The 14,562-nt window shown below is 38.4% G+C and overlaps 3 protein-coding genes and 1 long non-coding RNA gene across 5 annotated transcripts in view; 1 reads left to right on the top strand and 3 right to left on the bottom strand.

Moving 5' to 3' along the window:
• LOC140236252 (uncharacterized) overlaps positions 1 to 7,840 on the bottom strand; it is a 48,654-nt gene extending 40,814 nt beyond the window's left edge. The window contains exons 1-3 of the mRNA XM_072316214.1: positions 7,741 to 7,840; positions 3,864 to 5,440; positions 111 to 272 (exon numbers count right to left, since the gene is read on the bottom strand). Coding sequence (XP_072172315.1) covers positions 111 to 272; positions 3,864 to 5,440; positions 7,741 to 7,840 — 1,839 coding nt within the window. The remainder of the gene's footprint in view (positions 1 to 110; positions 273 to 3,863; positions 5,441 to 7,740) is intronic.
• Positions 1 to 14,562, bottom strand: part of LOC140235877 (uncharacterized) — a 237,445-nt gene that overhangs the window by 220,481 nt on the left and 2,402 nt on the right. Inside the window, exon 2 of the mRNA XM_072315871.1 lies at positions 8,296 to 8,643. Within this exon, the coding sequence (XP_072171972.1) occupies positions 8,296 to 8,643 (348 nt within the window). The remainder of the gene's footprint in view (positions 1 to 8,295; positions 8,644 to 14,562) is intronic.
• LOC140235707 (uncharacterized) lies at positions 1,746 to 3,050 on the bottom strand. Its single transcript, XM_072315721.1, has one exon. It carries the CDS (start codon positions 3,048 to 3,050, stop codon positions 1,746 to 1,748), a length of 1,305 nt encoding a protein of 434 aa, XP_072171822.1.
• Positions 10,873 to 13,126, top strand: LOC140235710 (uncharacterized). Of its 2 annotated transcripts, none has more exons than XR_011901715.1 (3): positions 10,873 to 10,984; positions 11,851 to 12,069; positions 12,549 to 13,126. It is a non-coding gene; the product is annotated as an uncharacterized lncRNA (long non-coding RNA). The 2 variants fall into 2 exon arrangements; XR_011901714.1 differs by having other exon boundaries at positions 12,552 to 13,126.

Raw genomic sequence — 14,562 nt, forward strand, 5'->3', positions numbered from 1 at the left:
GCTGTTAATGTATTGCCTCTATGAAATATTTTAGTAGCATTTCATCTGTAGAATATGTACATAAAAAAACACACGTGCTGTAGATAATGGTAATACATATAAGCTCTTACCTGGCAGTTTGAAGCCTCTGCCCGGAGGATCTCGTAGAATTCCACGTGAACTTGTGAGTACGATAGCTGTACTTCACGGAGTACACTGTTGGAACACATACCCCCTGCCAAGTCACGTGAAACGTTTCTTTCGCACTTCACTTTGTTCATTGTTAGCGATTGCTGAGAGAACGAACACGAATTGACAGTAGAGGAAATTGATTATTCACAGAAGCGTAAAGGTGATAAAGTACTCAAAACTATAAAGCAAAGAGGATCAATTTTGATACACGTTCTATTCATGTCGCCATTTCACTATCACAACTCGGGAAGAAAGAATGCATTTTCAATTTGATATAATAAGAAAGGCAGAGGGGCGAGGAATGTGATTGCATCAATACTCGTGTTATGTGCCCTAGATAGATGTATGCCCAAAACACATAGGTATGTTCAAGACACGATACCCAGTTTGACATCTCCCTGAGATACACGGCGTCTCTTAAGTATAACGAAACTTGGATGATTACTATACAAGTAGCACAGTTTGACAACTGCAACTGTCGCAAATGGGTATGATTTTAGTAGACAATGTAACTGCCTTACGTTCTCCGTGGAGTCCAATGATTTTGCCATAAGAACATACTGCTCAACTCCTCGTAACTTTTTTTTTCTGAAAGCCACGATGAAAAACATTTTTATACAATTTACCTCCAAACGTTCTGATTAACTCTTAATGTGCAATCGTAATCGTGCTAACTTCTCATACACTCTGCTCACACCCCCCCCCAAATCCGCTAAAACCGATCGATAAATCGCCAAGTTCCGCAGCACAATGGAAGCGTTTCTCGCGCTTCCGTTCGTTTCACATATAGTTTTCACATATGGTTGACTATCAAGCGGTGCTTCCTTTCAGATATGTTACTGTATTGTGTGTAAAATCCGTGCCTTTACATTAATGTAGCTACTGATCAATTTCCCTGAAAAGCAATCATCGGTTTGTCATACAGCGTTGTCATTGTATTGTATTGTTTTGTATGGTATGGCACTGTATTGTAATGTACTATTTATTTGTACCTTTTCTATTTTCTTAAAAGAGAGCACAAAGCGCTTTGAGTAGTTTGTAACTGGACATAGCGCTTAATAAGAAATTACTTATAAATATATATATATATATATATATATATATATATATATATATATTATATATATAGTGCATGAGGCTGAATGCACTATAACAATATATAAGCACCGACAAATTCTGAATTTGTCCCGAAGGCCAGTTATATTCAATGAGGCCGCAGGCCGAATTGAATATAACTGCCTGAGGGCAAATTCAGAATTTGGAGGTGCTTGTATTGTTATAGTGCAAGAAGAACTCATGCACTATGTGTTATATAAAATAGCATACATACCCAGGTGAATTACAAAAATAGGTAGAAATAGGGAAGTCCAGATCACTTACCAATACCAGTTTCTTTCAAGCTGTGTAGACAAAATCCGGAAGTAACAGTAGAAACTCTTAACAGTCAACAGTTAACACGTAATTAACGCTCTGGAACACCGAACACAAGATCCAAACGTGAAATTCCATAATGGCATAGTTCTAGGCCTATAACATGAGACCATGCCCATCACATCGTCATTGAGTTTGTTCGTTTACTTCTGATAATAAATTTTGACTTTGCATCCATGAAAATGAAGTTGCTGGTGAGTAGATCTACTTATGTTGGAACTGATGTTGATAGGAGAAGTGTGGGGTGACGCGAGTCCAGCCGTAACGTTAGGACTAGATGTAGGCCTAGATCTGCGAGCGACAGAGCTAACGTTAGTAGTAGTAGGAGTAGGACCAGGTCTAGGCGCAACCGGATTCAAGCACGTGCTTGTGGCAGGCATTGTAGGCGTCGACTGGACCCGAGAAATGGTCAAACTCATTCGTCGCTTTTGCTCTTCCTCAACTCGAGAATAATGCTTTATGCTTGTCTCAGATTTGTGCCCGGAGATTGCCATTATATGGCGTGCTTCGAATCCAGCATTATCGAGTTTGTGAATTGAAGTTGCCCGAAGGCAGTGGTTGGTATATACTTTAGAACAATGCGCTTCAGCAGTAATCGACGACATTTTGTTCGCAAGAGTATTCACACCTACGGGAGAATTGTCGTACCATGGATGGCCAGGCCTTGTGGTTGCTTTTGGTCGTTGCCACAATGCATCACAGTGTGGATGTAGGTGTGAGACATATTTCACGAAAGATTCAACGGGGCAGTCATCCTTATGGGTCTCATACATACGACCTTGTTGACTTTGCTCGTCATCAAGCCCTTCCCCACGGTGATTCTTGGTTTTCATGTCTCTAGCCAGATACACATACCTTTGATTCGAAGAGTCAGTTGTGACAGCAAAATCTCCCTTGTTCATGTTGCGGAGATTTTCTCTTCCCCTGTTGCAGAAATGCAACATTAGATCTAAGAAAACCTTATTCTGGAGACCCCTTGGTGTCGTAGGTGAGACGGCAGGTGAAGATTTGATTTTTGACATATCTTCGTCGGTGATAGGGTCCTTATGCCGTACGGATCCTTTCCCAGCCTCTTTCACTTTGTGTAGCACAGCTTTAAACATATCATTTGCACCTTTGAAGTCACCATCGCTACAAATGTTTACGTCAAGCGTTTGTTGAAAGTGTCGCTGAAGACCATAACGAAGTGTGATCAGAGAGCGCTTAGCGTATAGTTCCCCATTTCCCCTACGCACCTCCGCGTAAAATGTACGCAGAAAGCGGCACAAGTCTTGGGCTGACTTGCTTTCAACATCCGTCAGGCTGATTCCTTTTTCCGAGCAGTACGATTCCAAAATTCGAAGCGCGTATTTTATGACATCTTTAGTTTTCTTTGCGTCCTTATTGTCCAAGATGTCGCTTAGATCAGTCTCTGTTAGAGTAGCAAACCTGTTGTTTTCAGCATCCATGTTTAAATCTACCGCCGAACTAGTCGAGTCCCCCATTGACAGTACTACATAGTTGCTGGCGGCGATGGATCAAACTTCGATAATAACGATAGTATCGAAAAAAGGTATCGTGATTGTTGCGCAATCGCGTCGATAAGGTGCGGGATTCAGTACTTGATGATTGAAATGAGGGAGCAAAAACCGATATCAAATCGATAGTGGGTTATCGTTGGCAATCGTTATATTTTACGTGCACTATAACTTCTGTCATGCACTGCCGGCCTGTATCATAAGTATGTATGCTATTTTATATATATATATATATTACATGTCCAGCTTCACATCAATCTAGATGGAAGTGTCATAGTTTGGAAAAACAGAATGTTTTCTGAAAGCATGACTACGTTGGTGTCTCTGAATAACGTGGCACACTGGGGTTTCTACCATGCCACATAAAGAGTTAATAACAAGACATGAAACAAGTGACATGGGTATTCAAATTAAACTCACAAATCAAGTCATCATACAACTGTATCATGCGGAAGACGGCAATTATTTTATTTTACATAACAATATTATACGTAAAGCGTTAATACAATTGTCCAGGATTTTTTATATGAAAACAATTGCCCTAATAGATAAGATCTGTTCCAGGTCCGAAAACTAACTTTGAGAACAGCTGTTAAGGTTGTAGATTACGCACTCACACACACACACACACACACACACACACACACACACACACACACACACACACACACAAGGAATCCTATTTTTGTTCGACATAATATTTTCGTAAATATTGCATATCAATATTCAAGTTGTGTCACTCACCACTTGGTTATAGCGCACCATGAATACCACTCCTGACACTGTGTGTTCTGGTGAATCGGATGATAGTATGTATTCGTGCCATCGTTCTCCCACTGCCCTTGCTGCCTCCTCAGTGTGACATTCAAACGCAACGTCAACACAGAAATCACGTTTTTCACTATCTCTATAAAGAAAAGTCTCCAAGTTATCGGGAGCATGGTTTATGAAGCCGTTGATCATATCAATGCCGAGTTCATTCCCTGGAGCTGAGGTGAAGTAGAGTACGTAGCGGAACTCCTCAGGTCGACTAAGAAGTTTGTTTTTCACCTTGTCGTACTTATCACGATCGTTGTCGAATAAATACCCAACATATACCCCTGCAATGTATTCTTGAAACAGTTTGTGGGGAAAAGAAACAGTTGATGTAACCAATGATGAAATGTTGACATCGTGCCGACGTTCCCTAGTGATGACATTTTTTTCTAGAGTCAAAACTCCCACTCTGCAGCATGTGACCATGGCATCATGACATTCTCTGAATTGTTCCTCAGGAAAAGAGAGATTCCTTTGAAATAAACCCTCTAACGCTATCTCACTAATTTCTTGAATTGCCCTACCAGCTTCCTTTAAATGTTCAACAATGTTCTGATCTTGTAGATTTTCACAAATTTTTGATGCGTAGTGTTCTTTCAGGAAAGAGATCATTTCTCCAAAAATCTTAGAGAAAGTCTGCAATTTTTGCATTTCTCTTCGTCTTTCTTCACTGAAGTCGTTCCACATGAGGCAAAGCATTGCACAGTAAATAGGAAACGGGGCCATGTTTGACCGGATGACATCATTTTCCTGCATAAAACTGATTAAGCTTTCTGCAAGATTGTCCATCTCTCTAATCCGAAAGTACCTCCTAATATAAATGGACAAATTCTCCTCGTTAAATCCTTCGACATTTAGTAAAGTGTAAGTTTCGGCAAAACTCTTGTCCATCATGAACTCATTTGTCCTCCAAGGGCGTGTGGTCACAATTACTTTGCATAAATAGTATTGCTCTGATACTAGAATGCGAATGACATCACTGCTGCTCGTTTTACTTAATGTTTCGTCAAACTCGTCGAAACCGTCAAATAAAATGAGAATCCTGCTCAGATTTGTTAAAATATAGTCATTTATCTTCTTCTTTGTTGCCGTATTTGCATGAGACAGGTACGTTTTGACAATGCCACCAATACTTTTTGATTTCTTGATATCTCTAAGAGGTATTAGGAGCACCATGTCCAGATCTTGGAGAATTATTCCTTGGCACCAGTCCCAGGCAATCTTAGCGCAAAGCGTTGTTTTACCGACACCTCCCTCACCCTGGATCAGAAGTCGCTTTGAAAGATTTCCATTTTCATTGTTTGTCAGAAGATCGTCGTATGTTATCGGTGTCTTACTTCTGCTATTTAGGTCTATTATACTTAAATTCGTATAAATTTCATCCAGTTCAACACGTTCCAAAAAGTTGAGTGGATCCACCGTGACCTTGCGTCGTGACACACGGTAAAATGCCTTCAGATCGTCTTTGCATTGCTGTACTTGTGCCTTTGTAAGTGATGGTGGTTCTTAGAAAAGAAACCAGAATGATAGAAAAAAATAATAAAATCCATATTATATGAGTGTACATAAATACCCGCAGACATGTACGAATATCCTGTACACACATTTCAGAGATGGAGAGAGAGAGAGAGAGAGAGAGAGGGGGGGGGGTCTGGAATACGGTTTATCGTTCTTTTTAGTAACTGTGTTGCATGATACAGCTGTACCACTGTACAAAGAATGTAGTTTAAAGAGATGAGGCTTCACAATGTTGAACATATAAAAGTCACTGTGCATATATATTTTTTTTTTTCTGACAACGAATAAGATTGTGATTATCTACATACTATTTGTCTTACTCAGCATTGATTCTTCTTCCTCATGAAATCTCTCTGGTATATTTGGTCCTCTTATGCCTTCACTTTCCTCATGACATTGCTCTGGTGTGTTTTTTCCTCTCAAGCATTCACTCTCCTCATGACATTGCTCTGGTATGTTTGGTCCTCTCAAGCATTCACTTTCCTCATTACATTGCTCTGGTGTGTTTGGGCTTCTCAAGCATTCTATTTCCTCATGAAATCTCTCTAGTATGTTGGGTCTTCGCCAGCAGGGATTCCAGCCACATCCTGAAAAATTATCATCATCAATAACAACAAGAGAATCACTATAAATGAGCATTTTTATATAGTGTATATCAGAGGCACAACTTATTTTCAACACCTTTCTTGTTTCCTTTTTTTCACTCCCAGATTCTCATGCCAATATAATTTCTAGCTCATTACGCTCTCGATATGTGGTATGATGCATTTACTTCATTGATAATTGTTTATTTTATTTGACGTAGAATAATTATTGTTGATAATAGATTTGCAAGATCTGCTTACTTGGGACAATTTTGCGGTAGCCCTAATGTTGACAAATATTTCAAAATAATGAAAAATTCATACATAAAACCAAAGAAATACACGCACACACACACGCACACACGCGCGTAATCATTAACGAAACGAATGCAAATATCTAACCTTGAAGAAATTAAATCAATACCTTTTCGCGGTAGGCAGTCCGGATGTTTGCTTTGCAGATATTTCCCAACAGAGAGAAATAGGATAACTATGGCAACAGCCACACCAATAGTAAATCCAATGATGAGACCCGAATCAACACGTTTTCCTGAAACTTGATAGAGACAGATATGAAACACTTTCATTCATTACTCCATTTAGAAGACAGTAAAAAAAAACATACACATTAATACTTAGATAGAACAATACAATGATAAGATTTTAGTATAAGTGTTTGAGTGTGTGTGTGTGTGTGAAAGTTTATGTTTGATAGTGAAAACGAAGAGTCTAATCGCCTGAATACATTTCTGACTCTGCCCCACAAACCCAACAAATAGTCGCCAGACATGGATTTTTAGTTTAGGGCACATTCGGAACGATCAGACTCTAATATTCAAAATGTTGTATAACTCAATTCAAATGGACTCCCCTAACCTATCTCAATATTGTAAAGAAAGCATGCACAGACTGGAAAAGTGTGAACTGAGAAAAGAGGCTCTGAAGTACGGGGTCTATTCAAGCGATTAATCATTTTAAAGCCATTCTAGCTGTCAATTAATGGGGCAAATAACAGGATGTAAACCACGGTAGCAACAACAATGAAGGGTTTATCAGTTTAAGCTGAGATTGACATGTTCTATTAACACATTCTGTTCATGATTAATGCCAACTTTCAAAGCAGCAGCAATATCCTTTCAAAAGTTAACATAAGAGTTGAAAGTGAAGAATGTGCGAAGGATTTTCAAGAAATGAAAAGGGACCTGTAAGACGTACTTGATAACACTACTCGACAAGAAATGGTTGCAGAAAAACTGCTAGAAAACACTTTCCCATTTATGTTATCACCACAAACTAAAGGATAAGACGAAGACGAAGACTAGCCGTTACAGAAAGTATATAAACTTAAAATCGACTTGGTTGACCTGTTTCACCTTTTTCAGTTTTCATGCAGGGGCGGATCCAGGAATTCTGTAAAGGGGGGGGGGGGGGTGCGTAACTATTATTTTTGGTACCACTTCCGGGTTTCATTTCATTTTTTTTTTCTTTTTATTTCTTTTGTTTTTAACGATGAATAAAGGGGGGCGTGCGCCTCTTGCGCCCCCCTCTGGATCCGTCACTGTCATGTAAAATCAAGGATTGGGACCTTTTGTTGGTTTTGTGATGCACGGTCAAATTATTATCATGATGACGACAAAACAAATGATTCAAAGGACACATTTATAATTCAGTTATCATACGAGACATTCTACCACGAGTCATACGGCCAAAGTGCTCGACATTGATAAAAGTCCAGGTCCATGGGTCATACGACAGCTCACGAGTCACACAGCCTGTCACATTGACATTAGGTAAAAAGGTCATGAGTCCGGCACTAGGCAAATGTTAGTAATACGAGTGGGACTCGTGGACCTTTTATTTAATACCTCAGCTCATGGGCCTTCATACTCGCCTAGAAATGTCGATATCACGGGCTGTGCAACTCGTGTGCTGTATCATAGCCCATTGGTGTCGGACTTCTGACGCGTATTCCTGCAAATTGTTCTTCTTCTTTTCTTCTTCTTCTTCTTCTCCTACTTTTATTCTTTGAAATTCGTTAAAATGTCTCTTTAATGCATCTTTTCTTTATTTTATAGTAATTTGGAGACCAGTAAAATGGACACCTTTTGTGTTACTTTACTTTGGTTACTTTGATCAAAATATGAATGAGCGACTTAAACTTCCCCGTCTCAAATCTCAATAAGAACATTGGTTTAAGCAAGATAAATTGTTTGCCAGTTATTATTTGGAAACATAGAATTGTCAACATTTCAAGAAACCTGATGAAGGCAGAACGGTGATTTCTCGAGTCGACGTTCCATTTAGCGAATCACCGGTAGCAATGCACATAAAGGTTTGCTCTGTCCCATGTTTAACTGAAACAGTGATTGTCTCGAGCCTCTCGTTTGTCCCGTCAGAAAGTGTACTCTGTTGTGAAACCACGGAATTCAGTCTACTTCCCGACTCCTCGGTCCATAGCATGGATACGTTAGGTTTGAATCCACTCACGACACACGTAAGAGTAGGCCTAAAGGAAGGGGTGTTGGAGGAAGGTTGATATTTACACCTGCTTTGAGGAGATTGACTTCCATCAGCGCACTCCTCAATCATATGTCCCGATGCCATTGCTAGGAAAATAAGAAAATTATTTTAGAAATGACGTATATTTTATATACGTATCCTAATCTTTACTCGGCAAATAACTGGCATTACATGATATCACCTGATACTTTGCGTAACTTTAACGAAAAGTTGTTTTCGCTTTTGTTTTATTTTTGATCTCTTTGGATTTGTTCTTTTACAAACGAGACTATAAACTAAACAAAACTCTTACGAAGAAACACACTTATGGCAATTGAATGATAACACAAAATAAACAAAACTCACCGTTTACATTTTTTGAATTCCCAATTTTAGGATAATTAATAACTTAATACCAAAATACCAAAATCAATGTTATTATACCTCAAAATCCATAAGTAATATGACTTACGCAAAAAGGAACAGCGTAACAAATGAAAAAAAGAAAAGAAAATCATTATTCATAGTGTAGCTATAAAGCTAGTAAAAGATGAACATGTTTCCAATTATGCGAAAGGCGAATGTGAGGCAAGTGATTGAACCTGCCTGAGTATGTGTTCCACGAGGGTTTTTTTTTTTTTTTGTCATAGAAAACTCGCTCAACAAAAGTCTCCCTTTGTGTTAAACTTGGTGGTCGCTATGGTAACACATTTGTAGAAACTGCTGTTTTAGGAAAACAACTTTAATATAATTTGTTTCAACACCACTTTTCATCACTGATTTGTACAGAAAGTTCACACACTAACCGTCCACAATCTTCATCTACTTTGTTTTAAGGCGTAAACGGTAATGTCATATAAAACATTTCGTCGGTCGCATTACGAACCGGCGAATGTTCGAATTTGGGTCAATTTTTCAAAATTCACTTTTTTCCATTTTTTGAATGTCCATACCAAACTCTATCTATCCCAAAATATCAAATCGCAAAATTCACGAAAACATGTATTTTTGGTAGTGACGAATTTTCAAAATGTCCAAATGCTGCAATTTGTGACATTACGAACCGGCAAATGTTCGTATTCGCCGGTTCGTAAAATCCCTGTTCAGACGGAACACACGTGAGGTATGTGGGGCGAATCGAGGAGCTTGCGAGGCCGCGAGCGAGGGCTCGTCATCACCATCAGTCCCATGCACTCGGAATTGTGCTGGTATGTAACTACTAGGTGCATTTTGTTGCTCATTTGTTATTTAATCTTCTGTTTAAAAACAAAAGTAATGATAATCGGGGCAGGTTAATGTGTAATCATAAAATATTACATCAGAGAAGTAGAATTGCTCGACATTATCATGTAAAAGTAGCTTTCCTGTGTATTTCATTTCCTTGTAGATCCTACACAGTCGTACACCTAGCCACCATTTTTGTCGAAGGGGGTCCTTGATTATTCTTGGTCAGAGATAAAGCAATCCTCCCATACAACCCGGATGCATTGTTTTTTTTAAACTAAAGCATAGTAGAATCTATAAACTGAAAAAAAAAAATATCGTGTAGCAATTGCAAATACCCATGTAGAACTGAAAATAGGCCCAAAGTAATAAATGATTATCATCGTTTTCAAAGATTCATGTTGTTGCATTAAAAAAAATAGTATTTAGGCCCTAAGTAAGAATGAAATTGCATGATGGAGAGTGTTTAGCGTCAGTGTTAAGTCAGTTATAGTTACATATAGCTTCCTTAAGCATGCAAGAATAGCTGCTCTGGCCTTTACTGTCTAACTAAAATCCTGCATAAACAGTAAATTTATAGGCTAGATCGAGGTTGTATTCACCGGTATGATACTTATTTTGATTACCGGGACAGATATCAATGAACTTTCAGAAAAATTAAACGAAGTTGATTACCGGCACCGGTACTCACAGTTTTTTTTTTAACACTCATGTACCGGTACAAGTATAAGCCTATATCCAGGGATTTTTATTCTATATAAGTTACCGCGGTATCCTATTTGTGCCCTGATAACACTGACATGATTTTCCTTATTTATATCTTGGGGATAATTCTAGGAGCAGCAGGCCACTACAAGCAGGAGCCGAGTCCCCACAAACAAAGGCAGCACCGCTATCATTACAACTGTAGCAGCTAGCATCCCAGGAACATCAGCAGCACCCCTCGGCGCAGGAGCAGCATGAGCAGAGCCTGTAAAGTGCAACTGTAGCAGCTGAACTTCTCCATACAATTGTAGTCGCGAAGCCTCTATGTACTACAGTAGGCCTACCGACAGTACTATTGCAACAGAGCGTCTACGTATGCTACCGTAAAACTCTTTTGTAGCAGCATGATCCTAACTTTCAACTGTAGCAGCTGAGCCTTTCAGACTGTAGCAGCAGAGCCTCTACGTACAACCGCAGAGAGTAGTGGTGATGAGGATGTTTTTCCTTCTGCCTATAATGGTAAGTTTGATTCGTAACAAGTGATTATGGTACCGGTACTTGTGGACCATAAAGTGTACCGGGAACCAGGTATTCACAAACATTTCTCAGTTTACGGTGAATGGAATAGGTCATTTATTACTTTCAGTGGAATAGATGATTGAACAATACCATGTCATCTGACAGAAATCACTGTTTTGATATCTGGAATGTAATGTAGTCATACCTTTTCTGTAATGTCGATCTTATCTAACTCTACTGTCAAGTATCTTATGCAGATAGTAACCTGGTGAGGACAGGCTCATGTTGATATTACAAGCTCTTCCCTAGGCACCTGCTTGAGCATACTTGGGGGAAGTTTCTAATGGCCTTACTGTAATTATTTCATACATGTATATCAATGTTGACTGCTACTCAATGTATTAAAAGAGAAAAAAAGCAAGCACTAACACTTCTGTGTATAAGATTGTTAGGTTTTTATGTGAAAGACATCACATTTCTAATCAAAGAATGTGTAGCAGTTATCATTATTTACCTTTGCCAACCGCAAGGTGTAAAAGCTCCACCAATAGCACCTGAATTACTATGCCCTTCAGAGATCAGCAGACTTTGATGACAATTTTTTTTTTTGCATTTCAAATAGGTATGCTGGCTGTAGCTATTTTCATTTTGTCTCACAAAATGTCGTAGGTGATTGCCTGTAAAGAATTTCCTTATGTTACTTTGTTTTTCTTCTGAAATTGTGCTTTAGCTCTAAGAAATACTCTTCTTCACATTTTTCAAACCTGCAGGTACTTGTAATGTTTTATCACATAGTGTATGACACAACTGTCAAATTTCTCACTGAAATTGTCCATACAATTTTTTGTGTTTTTGAACCACCGTAGGCATAGATGTTCTTGTCAAGTGGAAGAGGGATGGTTCTATGAATCCTGTCAGCTCAAGTGACCTCTATCATGCTCAACGGACCAAACCGAAACAAGGTTCCTGCGTACATATGAGAAGTGAAAATGGCTGGTGGAAAGGGAGGGTGCTTCAAGTCTTCAACATGCCCATGGATGGACGTAGGATGTCAGATGACGAGGGCATTCCTCTTTCTGCCTGAGGTAATTTGAATACATAGTTACTGATTTGTTCTACATCAATAAGTTTATCAAGATATATTATGTCTTTTTTTCATTTTAAAATGATGTAGAGATTTTTATGCATAGTATCATGTAGGTACAATGTACTTTCATTGCATTACCATTTTCAATATAAATGTTCAATTCTGTGTAATGAATAAAACAAATGTCATAATTGCAGTTTGTAATGACTGTAGGATGCTGAAGACTGTTAGCTTTCCACTTCCTTTCTTTAAAAGTCTGATATTGATTATTACTTACAATTTATTATGTCAACGTCTCTTCTCAGTCCCCAAACAAAATCAATTACTGATAATTTGCTTTATGTGCATGTAATACACTGTAGATTCTAGTGTCCATGATAGATGTTTGCAAGTATATCTAGTATAAATCTTGTTGATTCTACCCTCAGGATGGTCATATAATTTTTTTCATTGATGCATTGTTTACAACTTCCCCAGCAGTATCGTTACTTGCGACAGCAGTAGCAGAGCCTCAACGTCGATTTGTGACAGCTGAATCCCCAGAAACATCAGCAGCACCGCTTGAAGCAGCAGCAGCAGCAGCAGCGGAGCCTGTACATACAGCCCTAGCAGCTGAGCCTCTAAGTACGACAACAGTGGTAGAGCCTCTACTTACAACTGTAGCAACTGAGCCTCTACTTACCACTGTAGCAGCAGAGCCTCTACTTGCAACTTTAGCATCTGCACTTCCAGGAACATTAGCAACACTGCTAGAAGCAGCAGCAGCAACAGAAGCAGAGCCTCTACAAACAACTGTGGTGTCCGCATTCTAAGAAACAACGCAGCAATGTTACCTTTGAAACTGAAGGTAATTCAACTGGAGTTGAGAAGTTCAGGGCATTGTATAACTGTTGTTTGTATTTCTTGCATTATCTGTCTGTGTGGTGCAAATTCCTAAAAAAGCAATTATGAGCCAAAACTTAATTTTCCAATAACAAATGTAAAATAATTTAAACATGTGATAAATACTTTATCTTTTTTTTTTCTTTTATCCTTCACTCTTGTAAGAAAAAGTTTGTGGCAGGCAACCTGTAAAATTTAAAGAAAATAGTTTGTCTTCTGTAAAGAATAGTTTTAAAAAAAAAAGTAAATGAAGTAACAATTATTCAACCAGACTTGGCAGTTTCATCAAATTATGTATTTGTTTTCCTTGCATTAGGTGTACCTGATTTCAATTTGAAAGCAGACTAAGTCCTCCACTCTTATTTCAGATTACAAAGAATACTGAACCTTGCTGGATGATAGAAAACTGTTAAATCTCGAGAAAGCAATGTCCCTGTCAGACATTGAAGAACTGATCTTGATGGTAACCGGACACAGGAAAGCAATAGAAAACTGTTTGTGAAGTGTAATGGAAGTACAGCATATTCATATTATGCTGTATGTATTCTATACTGCCCTCTATCTAGTCTTGTTGGTATACATCTGGTTGTATTTACATTATTATATGTAGTGCACTAACTGTTGACCAACTTTCCTAAAATGAAGACCATTTAGGCAAACTATTGTACATGTTTCTTGTAAGGAAAGGAAAGGGAATTATTGGTGAATTTCTTGCTCATAGTGCCTTGTACAAATATAGACTTGATGCATGATCAAGTTTGTAATACTTTCTGGTAATTATTTTATCTTCAGTGTTACATATTTGTTACATGCTTTCAATAATTTCAACACAGTTTCACACAAATCGACCAATTTTATCACTTCGGGAGGACCTTATTCAAATATAAAAGAAACAATAGAAATAAAGTGTAGTGTTCCAGTATGTATTCCGTTTATTGTCTCTTCATTGCAAATTTGGAAACTACTGCCATTGAGGCTTTTGAGGGAGTGGAAGATAGATGTCAGTGCAAAGCCAGAAGATTTTCATGTGGAAGAATATGTAGGTACTGACATCAGTTCTATTCCTGATAGATCTTCAGTTGTCATGAAAAAATTCATGGAATCTAAAACAGAATTGTCAACAAAAAAAAGCTGAACAGTGGGGAAGCCTACAAAAAGTCAAATATTTGTAGATGGTAGAACACATTTTAACCATCAAAGATGTGATTTAACACGTAACCATATCAATCTTTTGGCTATGATTGCCTCAGTGAAAATGGCAGAATGTCTATCAGACAATATTATCATGCCTTGAAAATTCTGGTCCTAGAAAGAGAATGGCTAGCCAGACATGTTATTAACATGTTGTCATGTTGTCTCCCATCCTAAGGACAGCAAAAAGAGACAAATGACGTACACTACTCTCCTCCCAGCAGTCCAGTAGTTGGCAGACTGTTAAAGTTTGTAGACTCGTGTTTATAAACACATTGGGTATCACTTTCATTAATTTAACCCCGGGCAAAATTACCTTGTGAAGTGTGAGGAGAATGGTACACTTGATCATGTTATTGCACTATTTGTGACTAACACGCGTACTACTGTAATACATTAAAGTCAAGGAAATGCAGAA

The sequence above is a fragment of the Diadema setosum genome, chromosome 12, assembly GCF_964275005.1.
Source record: "Diadema setosum chromosome 12, eeDiaSeto1, whole genome shotgun sequence".
Lineage (NCBI taxonomy): Eukaryota > Metazoa > Echinodermata > Echinoidea > Diadematoida > Diadematidae > Diadema > Diadema setosum.